At 38.9% G+C, this 26317-nt stretch overlaps 1 protein-coding gene across 1 annotated transcript in view; it reads left to right on the top strand.

Annotated features, from left to right (window-relative positions):
* VKORC1L1 (vitamin K epoxide reductase complex subunit 1 like 1) overlaps nucleotides 1-25338 on the top strand; it is a 59596-nt gene extending 34258 nt beyond the window's left edge. The window contains exons 2-3 of the mRNA XM_070362851.1: nucleotides 17578-17687; nucleotides 21517-25338. Of these exons, the coding sequence (XP_070218952.1) occupies nucleotides 17578-17687; nucleotides 21517-21743 (337 nt within the window). The 3' untranslated portion in view covers nucleotides 21744-25338. The remainder of the gene's footprint in view (nucleotides 1-17577; nucleotides 17688-21516) is intronic.
* Nucleotides 25339-26317: the final 979 nt, after the last annotated feature.

Raw genomic sequence — 26317 nt, 5'->3', positions numbered from 1 at the left:
CTAGGTACATAGTTACTTTACAGTGTTTTATTACTTTGCATTATGTTTCTGGATGTCATTTTTCTCTCTATTCTTGAGTATTTATGTATTTATTTAGCTGTGCCAGGTCTTAGTTGCGGAATGTGAACTCCTACTTGTGGCACGTGGGGTCTAGTTCCCTGACCAAGGATCAAACCCAGGCTTCGTGTATTGGGAACGTGGAGTCTTAGCCACTGGACCACCAGGAAAGTCTCTCTGTTCTTTAAGATGAAGCTTCTTGAGGGTATGGACTGTGCTTCATGCATTTATATGTCTAACTTCACACCCTCTGCTGCTTCAAACACCTGCTGCTTGGCATATATGTATTTGATAAAATTTGAGTTAGTGAATTTTAGATTTCCAGATAAACATAATGGATTTTATGCACGTGTTTATCTCTATACCCTCAGAGAATTCCAAGGAAAGGAGAGTAAAGGAATAAAAGAAATTATATAAAACCACAAGGACAGAAAGAATGGGATAGTAGACATAGCTGTAAGAACACTAGCAGCCAGGCAGCTTCACCATATCCTTACTAGCAATAGGAAACTGGGGGGATTTAAAAAAAAATGTTTCCTAAACATATTAGGAAAAAAATGTTTCTTTAGAAAAAAAAATTCCTCCAGTCTCCTACTGCTTGTAAGGATATGGTGAAGATGCTGGGCAGCCTGGCATGCTGCAGTCCATGAGGTTGCAAAGAGTCGGACACGACTTTGTGACTGAACAACAACGATATGATTAACTCTATATTTTATAACCCAGCCATAGTAACATCTCATGTTGATAAAATCATACCCAATAATAGAAATTCCATGCTTCCCTGATGGCTCAGATGGTAAAGAGTTTCCCTTTTTACAGGAGACACTGGTTATATCCCTGGATAGGGAAAATCCCCTGGAGAAGGGAATGACTACCCACTCCAGTATTCTTGAGCTTCCCTGGTGACTCAGATGATAAAGAATCCGCCTGCAAGTCAGGAGACCTGGATTCTATCCCTGAGTCAAGAAGATCCCCTGGAGTAGGAAATGGCAACCCACTCCTGTATTCTTAACTGGAGAATTCCCATGGACAGAGGAGCCTGGTGGGCTACAGTCCATGGGGGTCACAAAGAGTCAGACATGACTGAGCAACTAAACAATAACAATCTTGAAATTAGTGTGTGTTCTCCAGTTGCATTATTTTTAAAAAATATTTTGACTTTTTCTAGTTCTAAATTTTTGTCACTATCTATAAAAAAATCTCAGTTATTATTATTTTTATTAGAATTGAGTTGAATCTGCATTAATGTCTGAACAGAATTAGTATCCTAACCGTTTTGAGTCTTCCAGTCTTTCTCCGTCTATGTAGGTCTTCTTTATATCATAACTTTTCAGCATGTGAAAGTCGCTCAGTCATGTCTGACTCTTTGTGACCCCATGGACTATAGTCCATGGAATTCTCCATGCCAGAATACTGGAGTGGGTAGCCTTTCCCTTCTCCAGGGGATCTTCCCAACCCAGGGATCCAACCCAAGTTTCCTGCATTGCAGGTGGATTCTTTACCAGATGAGCCACAAGGGAAGGTCTTCTTTATTTTATCATAATTTTCAGCATACAGGTACTATTAATACATGTACATTGTTAGGTTTGTACCTATGTACTTTATTTTTGTGTATGTACTATTGTAGGTGATCATTTTATTTTATTTTATTTTTTTTGGGTGATCATTTTAAATGTTTTATTTCCAATAATTAATTTCTAGTATATAGAAATACGGGCTTCTTCTTAATGAGTAAAGAACCTGCCTGCAATGCAGGAGATGCTGGAGATAAGACTTCAGTTCCTGGGTCGGCAAGATCCCCTGGAGGAGGGCATAGCAACTCACTCCAGTATTCCTGCCTGGAGAATCCCCATGGACAGAGGAGCCTGGTGGGTCATGATGTGTTATCCTTCATGTATTTTGCTGGATAGAATTTACAGTGTTTTGTTGAGGATCTTTGAGTCTGTTTTCAGGAGTATAGTGGTTTTTTGGTTTGTTTTGATGTTATTGTCTGGCTTTGATATCACGGAATCCCCATGGACAGAGGAGCCTGGCGGGCTACAGTCCATAGGTCGCAAAGTCGGATGTGACTGAAGTGACTGAGCACAGCACAGCACGGTGTATAGAAATACAGTTGATTTTTTTTATTTTGATCTTGTGTTGTATAACCTCATAAACTTACTCACCTGTTAATTCTAGGAATTTCCTTTAGTAGACTCCTGATATGGAAATAAATGAAGACCATCCAAAAAAAAGTAGGGCATCAGCCACCATTTCTTGCATTTGGCACAGAATCAGAAGGAAATCTAAAAGGAGAGTATGAAAACTTTTATAATGAACCTGAAGGGAAAGCTTCAGGTTGCCTTAATTGGAAGTTGTTGGCATGAGGAAGCTGGAAGCGGGCCTAACTAGAAGTAGGGCATCCTGTGTGGTTGGTGGGGGGAGCTTATTTGACTTTGGTTGGTCCTAAATTGGAAGTGGGGGCAAAAGTTAGGGAAGCTGGCAGTTATTGATCAAGGCCTGGCAGTTTGGAATTAGTTGCTACAGAAGCTGCAGTCTGCCTTCCTGGACTGGTTGTTGCAGAGGGTGTGGGTCAAGGTTGTTTTTGGATGTGATCTGGCTGTTGTCCTTTTGTATATTCAGTCTCTCACTTGGGATTTTCTATGGAGACAATCACGTGGTCTTGCAAATAGAGTTTTATTTCTTCCTTTCTAATTGGTATGCCTTTATTTTCTTCCCTAATTGTACCAGCTAGGACTTCCAGTACAGTGTTGAATACGAGTGGTGCAAGCAGATATCTTTTTTTTCTTTTTTTCCCTTTGAGAGCAGATGTCTTTGATTTTGTTCCTAGTCTTAGGGGAAAAAATTTAGTCTTTCCTCATTGAATGTGATGTTAGCTGTAGGTTTTATGTAGGTGACTTTTATTAGATAAACGAAAATCCCTTCTCTTCCTAGTTTGTTAGGCATTTTAAAAATCACGAATGGGAGACTTCCTGGTGGTCCAGTGTTCAAGACTCCGCACTTCCAATGTAGGGCACAAGGGTTCCATCCTTGGTTGGGGAACTAAGACCCCTCATGTCACACAGCATGGCCAAAAAATACGTAAAATAAGAATGATAAAATAATTGTTTAAAAAATGATGAGTGGATGTTGTGTTTTGTCAAGTGCATTATCTGCATCTACTGAGATCATCATGTGGTTTTTCCCTTTAGTCTGTTAATGTGATGAATCACACTGATAGATTTTTGAATGTTGAACTAGCTTTCCATTCTCACAGTTCATCCCCTTTGGACATGATGTGTTATCCTTCATGTATTTTGCTGGATTGAATTTACAGTGTTTTGTTGAGGATCTTTGAGTCTGTTTTCAGGAGTGTAGTGGTTTTTTGGTTTGTTTGTTGTGATGTTATTGTCTGGCTTTGATATCACAGTAATTCTGGTCTCATAAAATGATTGAGTTGAGAAATGTTGCACCTTCTACTCTTTTCTGGAAGAGATTGTATAGAATTGGTGCTGATATAATATTGGTATTATATATGGTAGAATTTCTATATATATATAGTGCAGCCATCTAGATGTGGAGAGTTAAGTTGTCAAATTTATAGGCATAAAGTAGTTTGTAGCATCCTTTTAGTGTCTGTACCTTGTAGATACGTGTGTGTGTGCTCAGTCACACAGTTGTGTCCAGCTCTTGCAACACCCTGAACTATAGCCTGCCAGGCCTCTGTCCGTGGAATTTTCTAGGCAAGAATACTGAAGTGGGTTGCCATTTCCTCGTCCAGGGGATCTTCCCAATGCAGGGATCAAACCTGCATCTCTTGAATCTCCTGAATTGGTAGGCAGATTCTTTACCACTGAGCCATCTGGGAAGCCCCTATAATGATATATACTCTCTTTCATTTCTGATTTTGATGCTCTGTGTGTGTGTGTGTGTGTGTGGCCACAGCACACAAATTGTGGGATCTTAATTCCCCAGCAAGGGATCAAACCCAGGCCCTTGGCAGTGAAAGCACCGAGTCCTAACTACTGACCTGCCAGAGAATTCCTTGATATTGATATTTTTAATCTTCTCTCTCTTTCTTTTTCTCTTTGTCAAGTATAGCTAGAGATTTATCAATTTTATTGATCATTTCAAAGAACCAGCTGAGCCACAAGGGAATTCCAAGAATACTGGAGTGGGTAGCCTATCCCTTCTCCAGTGGATCTTCCTGACCTAGGAATCAAACCAGAGTCTTCTGCATTGCAGGTGGATTCTTTACCAACTGAGCTACCAGCTTTTTATTCCATTTATTGTTTTTCTGTATCAATTTCATTGATTTCTGATCTAATCTCATTTTCCCCTTTCTCTTTTAGTTTTTATTTGTTTACTTATGGCTCCGTTGGGTCTGAGTTACAGCACTGTTCATTGCAGCGTGCATGATCTTTGATTGTGGTGCCCAGGCTGTTTGTTGTGGACCATGGGCTTCTCTCTAATTGCAGCTCTCAGGCTCTAGAGCACACATGCTCTGTAGTTGCAGCTGGCATGTTTAGTTGCCCCATAGCATGTGGGATCTTAGTTCCCTAGTTCAGTTCAGTTCAGTTCAGTCGCTCAGTCATGTCCGACTCTTTGCGACTCCATGAATCGCAGCACGCCAGGCCTCCCTGTCCATCACCAACTCCCGGAGTTTACTCAAACTCATGTCCATCGAGTCGGTGATGCCATCCAAACATCTCATCCTCTGTCGTCCCCTTCTCCTCCTGCCCCCAGTCCCTCCCAGCATCAGGGTCTTTTCCAAAGAGTCAACTCTTTGCATGAGGTGGCCAAAGTACTGGAGTTTCAGCTTTAGCATCAGTCCTTCCAATGAACCAACGATCAAATCAGAGTCCCCTGCATTGGAAGGTGGATTCTTAAGCACTGGACCACCCGGGAAATCCCCTTTACCATTTTTTTTTTCATTAAAATTTTGTTTTGGTTTTGCTGGGTCTTCATTGCTGCGCATAGTCTTTCTCGAGTTATGACGAGCAGGGGCTACTCTTTGTTGCAGTCCACGGGCTTCTTATTGCATGGCCTCTTTTGTTGTGGAGCACAGGGTCTAGGCACAGGGGCTGCAGCACGTAGGCTCAGTAGTTGTAGCTCAAGGGCTTTAGAGCACGGGCTCAGTAGTTGTGCACTCAGGCTAAGTTGCTCCTTGGCACGTGGAATCTTCCTGGACCAGGAATTGAACCCATATCCGCTGCTCTGGTAGGTGGATTCCCATCCACTGTATCCTCCAATATTGGATAATTTCTATTAATCTTTCAGCTCACTGAATCTTCCCCTTTGCCATCTTCATTCTGCTTTTGACCTTCTCTAGTGGAACAGACTGGTTCCATATAGGAAAAGGAGTACGTCAAGGCTGTATATTGTCATCCTGCTTATTTAACTTATATGCAGAGTACGTCATGAGAAACGCTGGGCTGGAAGAAACACAAGCTGGAATCAAGATTGCTGGGAGAAATATCAGTAACCTCAGATATGCAGTTGACACCACCCTTATGGCAGAAAATGAAGAGGAACTCAAAAGCCTCTTGATGAAAGTGAAAGTGGAGAGTGAAAAAGTTGGCTTAAAGCTCAACATTCAGAAAATGAAGATCATGGCATCCAGTCCCATCACTTCATGGGAAATAGATGGGGAAACAGTGGAAACAGTGTCAGACTTTTACTTTTTGGGGGCTCCAAAATCACTGCAGATGGTGACTGCAGCCATGAAATTAAAAGACACTTACTCCTTGAAAGGAAAGTTATGTCCAACCTAGATAGCATATTCAAAAGCAGAGACATCACTTTGCCAACAAAGGTCCATCTAGTCAAGGCTATGGTTTTTCCAGTGGTCATGTATGGATGTGAGAGTTGGACTGTGAAGAAGGCTGAGCACCAAAAAATTGATGCTTTTGAACTGTGGTGTTGGAGAAGACTCTTGAGAGTCCCTTGGACTGCAAGGAGATCCAAGCAGTCCATTCTGAAGGAGATCAGCCCTGGGATTTCTTTGGAGGGAATGATGCTAAAGCTGAAACTCCAGTACTTTGGCCACCTCATGTGAAGAGTTGACTCATTGGAAAAGACTCTGATGCTGGGAGGGATTGGGGGCAGGAGGAGAAGGGGACGACAGAGGATGAGATGGCTGGATGGCATCACTGACTCGATGGATGTGGGTCTGGGTGAACTCCGGGAGTTGGTAATGGACAGGGAGGTCTGGCGTGCTGCGATTCATGGGATCGCAAAGAGTCGGACACGACTGAGCGACTGAACTGAGTGCATTGTTTAGTTAAATAATTTCAATTTAGCTTCTGTTTTATAGTTATTCTTTCTCTTCTGAGAACTTCCATCTTTCTAGTCATTTCTCATTACCTTCACCTGTGGAACACAGATATAACTGTTCTAAATCTTTTTTCCTGATAACTCCAGTATCTAAGCCATTTTAGGATTCACTTTTTTTCCCTTAAGAATTGATCGGTTTGGGGGGTTTTGTTTTGTTTTGGATTTTTTGTTCATTGTACGCCACATGATTTTGAAAGGTACCTTTAGCTCATTGTATTTTGAACATTTTGCTTTTAGACTCTGGGTTCTGTTCAGATCTTCTGAGAATGCTGATTTTTGTCTTGTTTCAACAGATAATCAAGTTGTAGATTAAACCTACAAATTTTGTCTCCTCTGTTGGTGATGGTTTCAATCTCACTTCCATTTTTAAAACCTTTGCCCTCACACACCCCACCCAGTAGTCAGTCTGCCACTTGAGTGGTGGTTTAGGCAGTTTTGGTCTCAAAGACTTGGCTGGGCTTCTCTGATTCTGTTCCACGCATGTGCAACTCAAGAGTGAGGCTGGGACTATTGTAGCTGTTACACAGCATCAGTTCAGTTCACTCACTCAGTCGTGTCCGACTCTTTGCGACCCCATGAATCACGGCACGCCAGGCCTCCCTGTCCATCACCAGCTCCCAGGGTTTACTCATCAGGAGCTCCTTTCTCCGACTCACCCCTTGCTGGGATGTTCTTCCCAACCTCTGGGTCCAACACCCACCCGCCCCGCCACCCACCCCGACTCCGTGTCTAGTTCCTCTGGCTAGAAAGACAGGTTTCTCACAGAGCATTTTAGGTCCCTCGCTGTCTTAGAGTTCCTGTGGCAGATTTCGCCCTCAGGGTAAAGTAATGAGAACAAAGAGGAAAAAAATGACAGGGATTCCCTTTCCATGCTTCAGAGCACGGGGGCCCCTTTTCTCATTTCTTCCAAGCAGAGACAAGTTTTCTGTCAGTTTGAGGTATGTGGACTGTCATCCCTGAGATTCGGTTTCAGAACACTTGCTCACTTTTAAGCAAGGCCAGGAAAGAAAGAAAGAAATATGGAAGCTAACTGTGGTTGCCCCCACACTATTCAGCTCACATGGGTCCTTTTTCTTCATCTTCTAGCCAGAAAGAGGGGCTCTGGGGCTGTCTACCACCCCTGGTCAGTTCTGCAACTTGAGCTACTCTTGGTTCAAAGGCAGATGGCAGAAGAGAAGAAAAACCCCAGAAAACTCCACAGTACTGATTGTTCAAGTTTCAACTTCTCCCGCCTGTCCCCTTGCTGGTTTTTACTTTTTAGAGTCCTCAGGTAGCTGGCTTTTGTATTCTTTCCAATTTTCACTTGTAATCAGTGAAGGAGACAGGCTGTGGTGGGCACAATTTCTTGCCCAGCACTGAAATTGGCATTCATATTTTTAATGCCTGTCTACAAGTGAGACATTTGAGAAAAGTCTTCAGTATGGGAGACAGACAAACATAGACGTCCATTAAAGAACTCAGAGGAAGGACTATTCAGAGAAGGACTGGGACAAAAGGCAGAAATGTTACCCAAATGGAGGCATCTCCATGTGGAAATGTGAAGAACAGGAGTGATTCAAATATCTGTGTATGTGTTTGCATATAGAGAGAATTTTTAAATTGTTTTTAAAGAATATTGATATTATTAAAAAGCAAGATGATCACACATTTATTGGTAACAGAAATTTAAATACCTAAGAAAAAAGCAAATAATTTCCAAAATATCAGTAAAGCAAGTAAATAAAGGTAATCAGAAGTTTAAACTTGGGAGTATATTTTTCTGTTTAAATGTAAAGGCAGGTATATCCTTAATTCAGTTCTAGTTGTTTCAAAGAAGATATTTCAGAGACTGATGTATAAATTTCAGGGACTGAAGTATAAATTGGTGTAACTTTTATGCACAACTTTTTGCTCAATAACACAATAATTTTTAGGATGCTTCTGCCACCAGATCAAGTCATTTCTTTCTTTGTAGTTTATCTTATAGAAATAATGCAATATGCAGACAGATGTTTTGCACAATATGTTCATTTAATGGTTTTTATAACTATGAGAGGTAGAAACAACCCACCAACTTTTACCAAAAAAGGATATGTTCAGTTAATTGTAATACAAATATACCTATAAAATATAGAATATTTTACAATATTTAGGATCAAAATTTAAAAGTGTCAATAAAGTAAGCATATATTTATGGATGGAAAAAAGCTTTATATAAATTCTATTTCAAAACAACTGCCTTGAAGAGAGAATGCCAGGTAGCAGAATGTCTTATGTATAACTCAGTCACATTGCTGTAAGCAGAAATTAAATACAACATTGTAAATCAACCATGCTTCAATAAATTTTGTTTTAAATGGTAAACCACTACATAATTATTCTCAACACAGTTATTTCTCACAACAGTCCTGTGAATTGGCTGCCATAATCATCTCCATTCTACAAATGAGGGAATTCAGAGTTCAAGGTTAAATGACTCACCGAAAGTCATCAAACCTGTTGATAGTAAAACCAAGTTTGTCTGATTCTGAAACTCTCGCTCTTGGCCCTGCTGTCTCTGGATGCCTGGCAGGAAGCAGGTCCGCAGTGGGTAGACTTTTCCTTTGTGTAAATTACATTTGTAGGATTATTTTAAAGCTGCTGTAAGACAATCTTATTTTTCTTGAAAATGCCCAACTTTTTGCCATATCACTTCATAATGTCATAATGCTCCCAGCCAACTTTGGAAGTCACTTGGATTTTTCTGTGGATTGCAGTTTACACAGATTGGTTGGTTGGTTTTTTTCAGTAAAGTGTACTTCCCAGAGTTGTATAACATCAAAAAATACAGTTTAAAATGCTAAAATAGACTAATACCAATAGGCTTACATCATGCTTATAAGATCTAAAATTAGAAAATTGTAGGCAAAATATACTTCATTAACCAAGCTGGAATTTAAGAGGGAAAAAAAGCAAGAGTCCAGTTGTCTTGGATATATTTATAAGCGAAAAGTGTATTTTTAAGTGAGGTATGTAAGCAAGTGTCTCAGTAAAGTCTTCCTCAGAGTAAGGAAAATACTAGGGGAGCTCTTATATTCTTGTATTCAGTCATTTCCTCTCTTTACTAATTTTGTATTCCTGAATGTTTTAGTCATGATCTTAGAGCTTTGGTAGATTTTCCATGATGAAAGAGATTGTTTCAGTAAAATTTATCGTATGCTTTTTATGTATTGAGATTATGTGATTTTTTTCTTTCATGCTATTAATGTGATGTATCACATTGACTGATTTGCATAAATGGAATCATCCCTGCATCCTGAATGTAAATTCCACTTGATTCATGGTGAATGGTCCTTTTAATATGCTGCTGACTTTGGTTTGCTAGTTTTTTGGTTTTTTTTTGGTTGCACTGGGTCTTAGTTGCAGCATGCGAGATCTTTTTAGTTGCCGCATGTGGGATCTAGTTCCCTGACCAGGGATCAAACCCAGGCCCTCTGCATTAGGAGCTCAGAGTCTTACCCACTGGACCACCAAACAGGGAAGTCCTGGTTTGCTAGTATTATATTGACAGTTTTTGCATCTGGTAGTGTCTTTCTTTTTGCTTTGGTATCAGGGCTGGCCTCATAAGATGAGTCTGGCCTCGTCACATATTTTGGAAGACCTCGGGGAAGATTGGTGCAAAGGTAACCATTTTAAAGAGTACACTCAGTGACATGTAGTGCACTTGCAGTGCTGCGCATCCATCACCTCATCTAGTGGCAGAATATTTTCATTACCACAAAGGAGGTATTGTACCCATTAAGCAGTCACTCCTCACTGCCCCCCTCCCCTAGCCTCTGGCAACCACTAGCCTACTTTCTGTCTCTATGGATCTGTCTGTCCTGAAACTCTCATATGGATGTGGTCTTTTGTGTCTGGCATTTTTCACTTAGCACAATTATTCAAGGTTCTTCCGTGTTGTAGCATGTATCAGCACTTCATTCCTTTGTATGGATATACCATGTTTTGAGTATTGAGTTGTTTTTACCTTTTGGCTATTGTGAATGGTGCTGTTGTGAACAAGTACTTGTACTTGCTTGAATACCTGTTTTCAGATATTTGGGGTATATACCTAGGAGTGGAATTGCTGAATCATATGGTAATTCCATGTTTCACTTTTTGAGGAACAAACAAATTGTTTTCCTCTGTGACTGCACCTTTTTATCCACCAGCAGTACACAGGGGTTCCCAAATCTCCACATCCTCGTCAACGTGTGTTAGTTTCTTCTTTAAAAAAAAAAGTTACAGCCATAGAATCTTTTAAAAATATAATTTATTTAAAAATAAATTGAAAATATTTATTGAAAGGTATAATATTTATTTTATTGAGGTATAATTGACATATCATTTTAGGTGTACAATGCATTGACTTGATATTTGCATATATTGCAAAACAATCACCATAAGAAGTCCAGTTAACAACCATCACCATACACAGGTATACAACATTTTTTTTCTTGTGATGAGAACTTTGAAGAGCCACTTACCTAGCTACTTTCAAATATACAATACAGTATTCTTAACGATAGCCAGCATACTGTACATTACACCCTCAGGGTTTATTCATTTTATAACTGGAAATTTGTACCTTTTGACTCCTTTCACCAATTTTGCTCACTTGCTCCCTGAGGCAACCACCAATCTATTCTCTATATCCATGAACTCAGTTTTTTTGTTCATTTGTTATTTGTTGTTTTAGATCTCACATGTAAGTGAGATCATACAGTCTCTATCTTTTTCTGACTTGTTTCATTTAGCATAAGGCCCTTAAGTTCTATCCATGGTGTTACACACAGCAAACTTCCCTTCTTTTTTATGGTTGAATAACCTGTTATATGCCACGTTTTCTTTACCCATTCACCCGCTGATGGACGTTTTAGTTTGTCTCCATGTCTTGGCTGTTGTAAATAACGCTACAGTGAGGATAAGGGTACTGTCTTTTCAGTTAGTGTTTTTGTTTTCTTCAGATAAATACCCAGTCGTAGAACTGCCGGATCATGTGGTGGTTCTATTTTTAGTTGCTTAAGAAAGCTCCATACTGTTTTCCATAGTGGCTACACCAAAAAGCATTCCCACCAGCAAGTGTTCTCTTCTCCACATCTTTACCAACACTCATTTCTTGTCTTTGATAGTAGCCATTCTAACAGGTGTGAAGTGATATCTCACTGTGGTTTTGATTTGCATTTCCCTATGACTAGTGATGTTGAACACCTTCAAATACCTATTGACCAACTGTGTCTTCTTTAGAAAAATGTCTATTTACTTCCTCAGCCCATTTAAAAAATCAGATTGTTTGATTTTTTGCTATTGCACTGTATGAGTTCTTTATGTATTTTGGGTATTAAGTCCTCATCAGATATATAATTTGGAAATATCTTCTCCCACTCAGTAGGTTGCCTTTTATTATTATTATTTTTTTGATGGTTCTTTTTGCCCTGAAGCAGCTGCTTAGTTTGATGTAGTCCTGTTTATTTTTGCTTTCATTGCCTTTGCTTTTGGTGTTAAATCCAAAAAATTGCCAGGACTAATGTCAGGGAACTTACTACATATGTTTTCTTCTAGAGTTTATGGCTTCAGTTCTTACATTCAAGTCTTTAATGCATTTTGAGTTAATTTTTATGTGTGGTGTATATAGTGGTCTAGTTTCATTCTTTTGATGCGGTTGTCCAGTTTTCCCAACATCATTTACTGAAGAGACTATTCTTTCCCCATTGTATATTCTTGGCTCTTTTATCATAAATTAATTGGCCATACATATGTGGGTTTATTTCTGGGCCCTCTGTTCTGTTCCATTGGTCTGTGTGTCTCTTTTTATGCAACTGCCATACTGATTGGAGAAGGCGATGGCACCCCACTCCAGTACTCTTGCCTGGAAAATCCCATGGACGGAGGAGCCTGGTAGGCTGCAGTCCATGGGGTTGTGAAGAGTTGGACATGACTGAGCGAGTTGGACTTCACTTTCATTTTTCACTTTCCTGCATTGGAGAAGGAAATGGCAACCCACTCCAGTGTTCTTGCCTGGAGAATCCCAGGGACGGGCGAACCTGGTGGGCTGCCGTCTATGGGGTCGCACAGAGTTGGACACGACTGAAGTGACTTAGGAGCAGCAGCAGCCATACTGATTGGATTGCTGTAGCTTTTTGTATAGTTTAAAATCAAAGACTGTGATGCCTCCAGCTTTGTTCTTCTTTCTCAAGATTGCTTTGTGGAGAAGGAAATGGCAACCCACTCCAGTATTCTTGCCTGGAAAAATCTCATGGACAGATGAGCCTGGTGGACTAGTGTCTGGCATCGCAGAGTCGTACACAACTTAGCAACTGAACAACAACAACACACAATCAGGCAAATGTGATTTGGGGAAATAGTTCTTGATGGAAATGTGACATAAAATGAAGAGTGAAGTGACCTAGCAATATGGAATACAGAGTTTTGTAAGAAATTAACATTTGTGTATAGAATAATAATTGCAAATATTCAAACAATAAAGTCCATGGCTAAAGAAAAAAAAAAAGATTGCTTTGGCTATTCAGAGTCTTTTCTGATTCCACAAAGACTTTAGGATTGTTTGTTCTAATTCTACTTTATCTCATCCCAGTTTATAAAATTTTGTCTGACTTGTGATTTGGGGTTTTTTTGGGGGGTGAACTGGTCAAAAGCAGTGATTTTCAAACTTTTTGATAGGAGAACCCCTTTATACTTTTAATAATTATTGAATACCCCTAAAAGGCCTTATGTGGGTTATATCTGTATTTGGTATTTTGGTATTTACTGTATTAGAAATTACAAACTGAGAAATTATTTAAATATGCATCCATTCATTGAAATATAATAAACCCATTATATGTTAACAAAATATTATGAATAATAACTCCCCCCTACCCCACACATGCACACACACGATAGTGGAAAGACTTGCATAGTTTCTCTTATCGCAAGTCTCTTTAATGTCTGCTGTAAGGTAAGACTGTTGATTCTCACATAAGGTCCTGAGATCTGCATGTAGCCTTTGGAAAACTCCCCTATACACTTGTGAGAGAATGATAATGAAGGAGGCAAATAATGTCTTAGATTTCTCCTCAGTGACTGAGGATACCCAGGTTGGAGAGCAATTGGTTTTAAGAGTTGTTGTTTCTGGCAAAACTAGGAGTGTTTAAAAACCTTTCAGCAATTTCTTATCATAGCTTAGGGAATGGTATTGGTTGTTTTGAACCCAAATACAAAATGTTCAAGGAACTTACTATTTGGGTCAAAGATGAACCTTTTTTTTAGAATCAAAGATTAAAGAGGAGTTATCAATTGCATAATCTCTTCTTTTATGTTATCATACTGAAGCAAAATGAACAGCTGTATAACTAGTACTTTCAGAAAACATTTTTTTTTTGCTCAGTCGGTTAATATCGCATCCCACCTTGTTCCGTAAGGTACTTGGGGCAACTCTGCAGATAAGTGGTATAATAGAATTTTGAATACAGATGGAACAAGAAGAAGATGGTTAGAAACTAAGACAAAGCCAAGTGTAAAGTAGCACATACACTTTTGTATAACTTTTAGAAGTGGGAGAAAACTATAGTGTTTTCAAATGTTCCAACTTGAGAAGAAGATTCACTAAGGGTTTTTAATGACTCACACCATCCTTTGCAATTGTGCAGCATAGTGTCTTTAATAAAAATCTGTTCTTACCTTTCCAAGGAAAATAATCTCACATATTGCCAGTCTACTTTGCTAGTTACTTGACTTGCTAACAGTTATTACATCAGCTTTATCAAAATGTATTAAGCTATGCTAAGTCACTTCAGTCGTGTCCGACTCTGTGCGACCCCATAGACGGCAGCCCACCAGGCCCCGCCGTCCCTGGGATTCTCCAGGCAAGAACACTGGAGTGGGTTGCCATTTCCTTTTCCAGTATTAAGCTATACTCAGCATTATTAATTGTATTTGTATGTGTGCTCAGTCATGTCCAACTCTTTGCAACCCTGTGGACTGTAGCCCACCAGGCTCCTCTGCCCGAGGGATTCTCCAGGAAAGAATCTGGAGTGAGTTGTCATTTCTTTCTCCAGGGATCTTTAGTTATAGCATGTGAGATCTAGTTCCCTGATCAGGTATGGAACCTGGGCCCCCTGTATTGGGAGCATGGAGACTTAGTCACTGGATCACCAGGGAAGTCCCGGTAATTGCATTTTATAATGTTATGTAGGATAAAGGAAAGAGCACAGCACTGCAATCCAGGAGACCAGAGATCTAACTAAGGTTCCGAGGCTGGATTCCTACAAGCCTAGGCAGTCACTTTTTCTTGCTCGTGGGCAGAGAGGAGAACAGGTTTCTGGAAAGGGGCTAACAATTTAATTTGGGAGATGGAAGCACTCTATAGAGTGTTGAGGTGGTTTTTGTTTTTTTTAATGAAAGGTAAAAAAAACCTTTCTTGCTTCACACTACTAGAATTACTTCACACTGCAGAATTGCTATACCACGATTACAATTTTTATCCCAGGGTTACTCAGGTATTCGTATTGGTCAAAATTGTACAGTTAAGATTTGTGCGTTTATATATATTTTACCTTAAAAAATTAAAAATAATCAAGTGGTTAGTGGGTAAAGGTGGCAATAAAACAAGAAAGGCACAGTTTTCAAAGCTACACGATAGGGACGTGAGGTTACTACCCAGCTCTGTGCACTTTGTGTATGTACATTTGAAGCTTTCCGTGTTTAAATGTTTTTGTTTAAGCAGCTTTCTGCTCTGCCATATTAGACTGTCAAAAGATAGCATTTAGAATTGATAAATCAAGAAATAGCAATGTAAAGATATACTTTAGAAATGTGGAAATAAAAGGGGAAAATAATTAAAAGGTATCAAAGTGGTTGCCTGTGGGGATCAGAGCTGAGTGTAGAGAGGGCTGGAGTAGGAAATACCTTGATTTTGTTTTATAAGAATTCCAGTGTTATTTGATTTTTAAACCTTATGCATATACTCCTTGGATGAAATAGTATATTCATTCTGTGAATTACTGCATTGTTTTCGAGGAACATATCCACAGGATCATATGTGGACAGTTAGTATTAATTCTAAGCACAGACCAATGCTTAGAATAAAAATTGTTTACTTATGATAATTTTGGCAGTATGCGCAGTTATTTCCAGTGCCAAAGTTGATGATTTACATTTGAATTCCTACTTCAGATGCAGAGGGCTCCAGAGTTTGATTGCATAGTTTGTCCCTGCCCTCCTGCAGTTTGTTCTTGACACCATAGTCAAGAGTGATCATTATAAAGTTTCTATTACTCTCCTGTTCAAAAGCCGCCGAGTGGCTTCCCACGGCAGTTAGACTAGAATTGAAAGTCTTCATCATGGCCCACAGACAAGGCTGTAAGTTACATAAGTGATGGGGTGGTGCCTTATCTTCTTGTCACTCTCCCTCCTCAGAGTCAGCTGGATGGCCTTTCACACACTCTGAGCTCTTGCCTGCCTCCAGGCCCTCATACTTGCCATTGCTCCTGAGAATGGCTGCTTCTCCTCATTCAGGAATTCCTGAAAAAGGCCTCCCCTGACCATCTAGTTATATAGTAGCTCCTTCCACCCCTTCTCCATGTAAAGCAGTGGTGCTGAGAGTGGTCCTCAGACCAGAAGCATGAGCATCACGTGGGAACACTTTGTTTTGTTTGGAAATGCATCACAGACCTGCTGAAATAAAATCTGCATTTTAACAAAATCCTCTGGTATGCAGTGTAAATTTTTCCAAAGTTCTGATCTAAAATAACCCCCCTTCTCAGTTTTCCTGTTAATAGCTCATTTCTGAAGATAACCTGGTCATTTACCTGTCCATTACTTCTCCCTAAATGAAATAACTGTACAACAACAATCTTCATGGTGTTCACTTATTTGTAAAATTGGGGTCATACTATCTCCCACCCTCGTCATTATGAAGAGATTCACTATTTCTTGGACTACTGAAGTCATGCAACTAATAAAGAATCATTCATTTATCCTTATCTTCAGGTAGTTTGTCTTCAGAACTGAAGTTTAGGTTTTATTGAGCACTTTGCTACAGACTGAAAACACTTTCTTTTTGGTATTTTATAAAGCACTTCCATTCAGAGTGCTGACTTTAAAAAATGCACAACGTGAGAGTTGCAAGTTAAGTTTTACTTGGGGCAAAGTGAGGACTGTAGCCCGGCAGACAGCATTTCAGATCAGCAGGGGAACATGACCTTGGTTGGGGGCAGTACATGCAGTCAAGCACGTATTTTCTTGCAGGTATCTTCTAGTCAGGAGCAGCAGTTGTCACTACGAAAGATTTTAGTGCTCTTCTAGATATGAGGAGGTAGAAAAATTGGGCTCATGAAATCAGCTCCTGAACATATCTGACTATCTGAAAACCTGTCCTGTGGGGTACTGAAAATCAACAGCTGCAGCAGCACATGATTTAATCCTTGTAGAGGTAGATGGCAAGTGCCCATTTGGAGTTGACAAGGGTTAAAGTTGTCGTTAAAGGTTTTTATCCAAAGTAAGTGTTAGTCTACTATTTGTATCAAATTTTATTAAATCAGAATTTAATACATTTTTAATAAGAAAATAAAATTCTGAAAATGGAAAGTCAAATGCAAAATTTTCAGTTAAACTAAAATAAAAACTGATGGGGCAAATAATGCATCAACTTTTTACTTGTGAGGTAAGATTCTAGGAAAAACTTTAGTTTTGGATAGTCTACATTTAAAGATAATGTTCCCAGGATATGTCTCCTCATGCATGTCCTGGGTCAGGAAAAACTTCATTCTACGTAGGATGAAGTAGGACAGCTTACATCAGTGACTTTCAACTGGGGGTGATTTTGCCCCCAGGGACATTTGGCAATGGCTGAAGACATTTTTGGTAGGTGCAGCTGGTGGAGAGGTGGGTGTAGAGGCCAGGGACCTCCAAATACCGTGTAATGCCCCCCACTGAACAGCTCTCCACCACAAAGAATTATTTAGCCCAGAATGTCAGTGGTGCTGCTTCAAAGAGACCCTGGCTTAAAATTCAAAGAGCCCTTCCTCTGCAAATACTAATGCTATCAGAAAAACAACACTTTGTTCAACCTTTTGGAAAAGAGACTATATAGAAACTGGCAATTTAGAGATTCAGATGAGTATGTGGGCAGGAAATGCTCAGATAGTTCTCCTTTTTTAAAAAGAAGAAAACTCAAATATAGGGTTACTGGTTTTCTTTATTTTACAGATGGGGTCGAGGATTTGGTCTTTTGGGTTCCATTTTTGGAAAAGATGGTGTATTAAACCAGCCAAACAGTATCTTTGGACTTATATTTTATATACTACAGTTATTACTTGGTAAGTATTTATACAGCAATACATAAATAAGTTTGTTTTGTTATATTTCATTTAGTACTTTGTCTCTTTGTCCTGATGTGTCTTTACAGTAAGTAAAAAGCAGATGTTGGTGGTAGAACCACTAGTTTGTAACACATTTTTGTGTTGTGAAAACTTGGTTCACTAAGATTTTGATGACACTCAGCCTGAACTTGGCATCTGTTGGTATTTAATCAGGGATAGGAGCATCCCAGGATGCTCAGAAAAACGAGTCCCATTCAGGGAAATTATTACTCCAAACAGTTTGCCTTGGAAACCTTGTTTCCTTGTTATTTTGTATACTCTGTAGCTATTTTAAAATATTATGCATTGAGAAAACATTAATGCTAAATGATATTCAGTCATAATTCCATCACCTTTGTATAGCCACTGTTGCCATTGTTCCTTACTTTTTTTACTTAATTTTATGTGAGCTCTCTTACACTGTCTATCCTCTTAAGTGCTTTGCTGTTGTGGATATCAGGCTTCAGATTTTTTAATGTTCTAAATAATACTACAGTGATTAACTTTGTTTAAAGTCCTCTTCTCATACTTCCTTTTCTCTTTGAATTATTTCTGCAAAACAAATATCTAAATGTAGGATGAATGAGTCAACAAACATAGATTTTTGTGGGGTATGGATTTTAATAGGTAGAAACAAACTGATTTTCCCTCAGTTGTCAGGTTTTCCCAAAGCTTCAACCATCCTCATTTTTTTTTCCTATAAAATTTCTAATTCAGTAGTTATATATTTATAGCCATATTAATTTTATTTTTAATTTTATAGTATTTTAATTTCCTTTTATTGCCAGTTATTGGGATCCTGATAACAGTACATTTCATATTTGTTACAAACATTTTACTCATTCTTTATTCTTGTTTTAGAAATATTGATTTTGTGAATTTTGATTATATAGAAGGTTTTATAGTTTCAGAGTTAAATTCATCCATCTTTGTCCTTGCATTTCAATTGTTAATATTTTATCCTGTTATCTGGCAGGTCTTCTTTCTAGCAACAATAGATTTATTCCAAGGCAAGCTGTGCACCTAAATTTTTCTCAATAGCCTTATCAAGTTTGCCCCCTTCCGTATCTGTATATCCTGCAGAAATAAAAAAACACACACAAGGATATTCATAGCAGTTCAGTTTAAAATAGCAAAAAATTAGAAGTAGCTTGTAAGGATTGAATAGGTTACAAGCATGCTAAAAAATACTATGTAGCCATTAAAGGGAAAAGTAGGTCTACAAACCCTGGAAGATCAAAACCTAGTTTAGCAATTAAAAAAAAAGGCAAATTGTGGTATAATAAATAGAGGATAAGTATATGTTTATATATGTGCAGGGTTGAGACTTTCACCTTTTATTTCATTTAATTGTTTTGTTTGGATTTCTAAAGAAGAATATAAAGTATAAGTTCACAATAAAATAACCTAAGAAAAGCTTCTGACTATGTTAATTTTGGGAGATGGGCTTGAACAGCTCCCAAATTTTGTAATATTTAATTTGTTAATTTCATTTAAAATCATGTGTATCATATATATTTTTTCTAGTCACATTTTAGGCATTCACATGCATTTTTAGTGTTTGTGTCTTTACCACTAGAGGCACATTTGAACTCCCCAAACGTGGTTTTCCAGAGCATATCAGGTTCACTCCCTTCTAAGTTGTTCAAGATAGAGCCTTTTTTTTTTTTTGGCAGCGCTGTGCAGCTTAGTTCCCCAACCAGTAATTGAACCTAGGCCACCACAGTGAAAGTCCTGAGTCCTAACCACCGGACCACCGGGGAAATCCCGTTCTATTAGGTCTTTAAATCTGCACAACAGTCTTAAGAGGCAGTCATGATTATTGTCCCACTTTTACAGTTAAGGAAAAGAGTTGCACAGAGAGTGCAAATAACTTGCCTATATCATTTTGAAATTAACTTTCTTAGATAAAAATTAAGGTGCCAGCATTCATTTTTGAAGTTTGAGATATTCGCATAAATGAGGTCAGCCAACTTTGTTTTTTAGTAAAGGGCCAGATGGAAATCATTTAGGCTTTGCTGACTATCACAGCTACTCAGCTCTGCCACTCTAGTGCCAAAGCAGTCACGGTCATTACATACATGAATGAGTGTGGCTGGGTTACGATAAATCCTTATTTACAAAAGCAGGTGGCATAAGTAATCCAACAGTATCTTAGTGTGGAAAGAGCCTTGTTAAAGCGTCAGGGATGTCTCTGGCTGTCCAGTAGTTAACACTCTGTATTCCCAATGCAGGGGACGCAAGTTCAGTCCCTGGTCAGGGAACTAAGATCCCACATGCCGCACAGTATGGTCAAATACATAAATTAATAAATACTCCTCTGCTTTAAAAAAAAAAAACGATTTCTTCAAAAAACATGTACTCTCTTAAGTGGTCTCTAGGCAAGTCGGTTCCCATGGCTAGGCTACAGCCCAGATGCAACTTCTCATTGTACTGGCAGTGTGATCCCAGCTCCTTAATTAACCTCTTCAAACCACTACCACTTATTTATTTGTATCTGTTTCTGTGATCCTTATCCATTAGTTGTTGGGTAGGAGGGTAGGTAGTTTAATATGCTCTGCTCTCTTGTCCTTAAAAATAAGTGCACATGTTCTCAATACTGTTGGCTACAGGAAATTACAAAACCAAACATGTGAAGATGTCAGATGATAGCATCAAGAGTTCAGGCTAGTCTTTGTGTTGAGAACTCAGGTTGTCTCCATCTGGTTTGACCCACATGTGGCCAACTGGCCAAATGTGGTTTTCCTTATGCCCCAGGGTGAGCCCTTTCTGAAATGTTTATCATGATTTTTTTTTCCCTTCAACAGCATGTTGATGTAATCATCTCCCATTATGGGATTTTTGATAAATTTGATCTGAACACAGGAAAGCAAATTTTACTTTCCACAGGTGGGGAGCCTGCCTATAGTGAAAAGGGTCTGTCTGGATGGTCTCACCAAATGTGTCCTGCTTGGAAGAGAAGGTTGTGGTCCTCACATTACTTTTTTCTCCTCCTCTCATTACTTTATTCATTACAGGAGGTAGGGCTGTCAGTTTTACAAATCTGCTTCATTGCATAATGTGATTGCAAAAGTGCATATTTTCTTTACATGTCTTAGCTAAGGCTAGTTTATGAAATATATAATATTTCATCCAGAATATTTACCAGTCAAAAACAGTGCAGCTATGGGATGGACATGTACACATTGCTATATTTTAAGTGGATGACCAACAAAGACCTACTATATAGCACAGGGAACTCTGCTCAGTGTTATGTGGCGGCCTGGACAGGATGGGAGTTTGGGGAAGAATATTGTTGTTGTTTAGTGACTAAGTCATATCTGACTCTTTTGCAACCCCATGGACTGTAGGTCACCAGGCTCCTCTGTCTGCGGGATTTCCCAAGCAAGAATACTGGAGTAGGTTGCCTTTTCCGCTCCAGGGGATCTTCCTAATCCAGGGATCAAACCCATGTCTCCTGCATTGACAGGTGGATTCTTTACCACTGAGCCACCAGGGAAGCCCTTGGGAGAGAATGGATACGTGTATATGTATGGCTGAGTCCCTTCGCTGTTCACCGGAAAAACTATCACAACATTGTTAATCAGCCATACTCCAATACAAAAAAAGCAACAACACTGCAGCTAGAAAACTTAAGAAAATAGACCTGTAGGTCTTGTCCTCAAATTTCAGTGTTTTAAGATCAGTGTTCCAACCCTGAAGCAAATCACAAAATGTTCCCTTTGAACTGTGAAGCTTGTTCTCCAGTGTCAAGGTCTGACTGAGCCAGTGTCCGTTCCTCTTGCAGGCCTGACAGCGAGTGCGGTTGCAGCTTTAATCCTCATGACATCCTCCATCATGTCCGTAGTGGGGTCTTTGTACCTGGCCTACATCCTGTACTTTGTGCTGAAGGAGTTTTGCATCATCTGCGTCATCACATATGTGCTGAACTTCATTCTTCTTATCATCAACTACAAACGACTAGTTTACTTGAACGAAGCCTGGAAACGGCAACTGCAGCCCAAGCAGGACTGACCGCCTGATGAACTCTTTAACTGACAGTCTGAAGTCCCTTTTTCCATTAAGTTTATTTTGCAGCAGTTTGGGTTTTTTTTTTTAATTATTATTATTATTATTCTTCACAACAGACACTTTCCCTAAGAATCTTAAACTGATTTTTTAAAATCCTATAAATTAGAAGGGGCTCTAGCTATTTTCTGTGTCAATCTTCATTTAAAATATGGATACAAAGGATATACCAAGCCAATCAAAGACAAGCTTTAACTTTACTTTGGAGATGTTTCTGAAATGGTAAAATGTAGCCCTAGCCCCTTCCCCTCAGTTGTAAAGTGAGCAACCATTGCTAGTAATTCTCTAATGTGTATAAATTCAATTTCAGGTATAACAAATGTGATCATGACATGAAAATATTTTAGAATAGATACTGTATTCAATATTGCCATGTTTACAATATGTAATATGTTTTTTAGCCGATGGATTTAAACATGTAGATTCAACTAGAATCCATTTATGTGATATTTGTAAATAAAGGTAGAGATATTGGATCCAGCCCTGTAGAAACTTGCTGTACAGCTTAGTTGGAGTGTAGCAATGAGGAACAATCAGCTCAATGCTGACTGAAGACGTAGTGAAAATACTAAGTCCACACAGAGCATCTTGTGGAAAGGACTGGCAGCTGTGGGTCCAGCACTGACAGCAAAAATAATAGGGTGACTGGTTCCCTTTCATCTCCTTCCTTTGAAAGGAAGAAACTAAATTTGGACATTCAAGTCAAGCTTGTACCTAGTCATAGAACTGGATCAATTAGAAACTTACAGTGTGAGTCATGTGACCAGACTTTCAAGGCCTTCAGGACACTAAAGGTGGGCAAATGGGTAGATTTCTCTGGCAAAAAGCTGGAAATAGTACTATGGCATTTCATAGTCTCTTACAACAGGTGAATTTTCATGCAGATAATTTTCCTTCACATTAGTGCCAGTCAACCAAACAGTATTGGCTTGGAAAATCATCAGTATAAGCCCCAGTCACTCCAGAGTAGGATTACTCTTGGGTAGCTCCATATGTTTCTCCTGTTTCTTTCTTCACTAACTAACCGGACGTCTAGTTTGTTTTAGAGTCAGATATTAGATTCGTAAACTTTAGGGCTGACATGCTGCTCAATTGGCTTAACTGGGAGGAGTACTAAAGGGAGAAGTATCTCAAGGTGGAACATAGTACTCTTTCTAATAACTACCCCAATGCAGAGTCTTTGAAAGAGATTTGAATAAACCCAAATGAAACAGTGACAGTATGTTTCTCTGGTTAACATCTTCTATCAGAATGTTCAAAGTGCCTTCTGTCTTAAATCTCAAACCAAATATTTTGTGTGTTGAACTTGGGCAGAAGTGTCCTTCCTTCCTTTCTCAGCATGAAGTAGGAAACTTGCATTCTATAGAAAGGTTCTGTGTGGTCTTTTCATTCCTTAGATTGAGAAGGAGTCGCCATGTTTTTGCTTCTATTTCTGTTCATCATTACGTTAAGAAGAAACTGGTAACTACTGAGTGTTCTGCCTTCTTTTGTAGGGAGGGGACAGGCTCTGCTCTGTAAACCATAACGTGTAGAGTCATCAGCTGTCCAGCAGTTTCCAACCAACTGTCATAATTGATGCAGTGTACTCTTCTAGCCCAAGGCAGGTATCAAATTGCATTGTAATGTACTTTTAACCAGTTTAAACTAGTTTTGTAAAAGATATCTTAGTTCTGATTTCATCCAGGCTTATGTTTTTTCCCATGAATGTGAATATTTCAATGTCTGTTTTATTATGTATGTATTGTTCTTGTTTCTCTAAAGAACTCTAGAAAGTGTTGATTAGATGTCTGGTATTTATGGAGAAATGAGTTCTCTGGAGAACTGCACGATGAGCTCGTCTGGCAGCAGAGCTTCCCCTCTACCCAGCAGATCAGCAGTTCACTGCTTCTCTTTTCTCCACTAGTCTGGAGACGGCTTCACCGTGATGACATCATGGTATATATATATATAAACTCTGGTTGTGCTAAACAAGTTCCTTGTGTCCCCATTTAAAATTGTTCTTTGCCCTCCTCTGTCAGCGGAGTAGAGTTAAAGCTTGTCTCAACGTTGCGTTCTTGCGAACGCCTGCAATTCTTTTGTGAGAAAACATCAGGGTGTTCAGCCGGACCCTTCAAGTTTTTCCTTTGCTTTTCTAAGCCTTGGGGACACCACTGTTTCAGTTGTAGAAAAATTGTTGCCACATTCCTACAACCCCAGAATTCATGTCCTTCTCACTGAGGGATGAACATGTGCTGCCTGAAATAACCACATGGTGATGCCCATCTCTCTAAGCAAAGAACTCCAATGCTGGTGTATGTGATTTGTTATTTTTCCCTGGGAAGAATTTAGGCTTCCCTCTACATCAATTCTACCCTAGAAGAAGGGGAAAACCCCCTGTTAAAAGTCTGAGGGTTAGTAAGATTACTTCAGACTGAATATTTAAACATTGCAACATTATTAGCTACCAGTGTTGAAGAACAGGTGGGGGAAAATGTGAATTTCTGCTACTCAGTTTTCAAAATGATTTGTAACAGATGAAGCCTCTTATTTACTTGACAGTCCTATCATTTGAAGAAATAAGAGAAGTCGTGGTTACATGATAAATTTTAGGAAAGCTCAGTGGTTTGAAGGGTTTCATTTCATTTTTTTTTTCATTGCAGCTAGTTGCTATCAGTTGAGGATCAACTTCTGGTGAAGTGTCAGATTTAACTAGCTGTGTGCCCTGGGTGTATGTTACCCCTCCTTAAATCCATGACTTTTAAAGATGTTGATAGCATTGATTATTTTCATTCAGAGAGACAAAGATCTCTCATTTGATACAAGAGATCTTTGGAGCTCCTATGTAGAATACAGGACCAAGACTACAATGAAATTAAAACTGTGAGTTGGCTTTAGTTTTCTTAGACTTCATTTAAGACTATCAGCAGAAGTACAAAGTTGTATCCAGCAAAGCTTGAGACCAGTAACTGCTGACAGATCTTACCCTGAACGTCAGTACTGGACAACTGCCAGCAAGAAACCCACTCTCATTTTTGGTAACCTATTTGGGAAAGAATACCTAATATTCAGCCTTCGTCCTCGTGTATTTTTCTGTATTTTTTTCCCAATGGGCAAGTTCTGGTGAAACACTGCTCTTTATGTATTTTAGGCAGCACTTACGAGTCCTAATTTGTGAGAACTACCCTTCAATAAATCAAGGGATGGGGGTGGGAGTCCAGGCGACTTGGTTAAACTTTTTTTTTTAACATATTAGCCCAGAAAAGGTAAAATGTTTTGTTATAAAACTGTATTAAGCATGGCCTAAGTATTAGGTGTATGATCTGTATAGTATGTTCCATCAAAAAATATTTATTACTAGTGCTTTAAGCTCCAGAGTAAACATTCATTTAAAATGGAGTTCACTGGGCAGATTTCCCCTTTAATATAGGTAGAAATATTCTTTATCAGAGGTTTAGGACACAGTTTTGCTAACTGGTAAAAAACAAATGTAAATATGTAAGAATGTTTATTTGTTGCACATAACTTTTTTGGTATAAAATAAATGTAGAAGTTACCTGTGGAAGTTGTGCTGCCCTCATTCTTATACTGCAGTGTTATATTTCGAAAAAGCAGTAGAAATGAATTCAGTCTTAGAAACGATTTTAAGTTCTGGTCACACCCTGAGGTCAGGACCTTAGTTCCCCAACCAGGGATCGAACCTGTGTCCCTTGCACTGGAAGGCAGAGTCTTAACCATTGGACCATCAGAAGTCCCTATAAATGATCCTTGCAATTAATACCATAGCCTCATTTCTACAGGTATAGAGTTGACTCTTTTTCTCTTAAATTATAGGTAAACTTATAGAAGACAGAAGCAGAATTCTTAGAGATTCTAGTTCTTGGAATTCCTGTGGGCTTATGATGTATGTGGTTGTCAAGAATTAATGAAGATGTTACTGCTTACAGTTCTGTGAGCACATAGATTGTATTAATCAGCTGTTTTTTCACTGCTTTACTGTACCTCACCTTGAATACTCCACTCTTATAATCTCCTAAAAAGTTAGTATCTGCAAGAAAGATAATTTCGTTGGAAATGCAGTTAGCCATATTTTATTGAATAGAACAAATGTGTCCTTTGTTGGGACCTTAGGACTTGAGAAAAGAATCTTACCCCTAATTTGTAAAACATTTAAGTGTGTCTGTCATGTTTCATTTTTTTTATAATGTTTGTCAGGTAAAGAATTTTATATATTATTCCTTGACATTAAACTGGAACATAAAACTTGATTACTTCAAGAAACTTGGAAATTTTAGGGTAACAAAAGAAATATACAGCCCCTAAAATTCCTAACTTATTACTGGAACAGACTACACTCGCATTTCTTTATGGAGCTTGGAAAGAAAGGTTAAAAAAGGGCATGTGTTGAGACATGAAATCCCCTACAAGTGGATCAAACTCTGTATCAAGAACTACATTAATTTATGGTCTTCAATTTGATTGGACCGTATTTTTCCAAAGCTTTCAGCTTTAAGTCAGGGTTGATGAACACTGAAATCTTAAAA

This window comes from Bos mutus, chromosome 25 (genome assembly GCF_027580195.1).
Source record: "Bos mutus isolate GX-2022 chromosome 25, NWIPB_WYAK_1.1, whole genome shotgun sequence".
Taxonomy (NCBI): Eukaryota; Metazoa; Chordata; class Mammalia; order Artiodactyla; family Bovidae; genus Bos; species Bos mutus.
The sequence above is the reverse complement of the archived record's forward strand: the minus strand, read 5'-3'. Positions and strand labels throughout refer to the sequence as shown.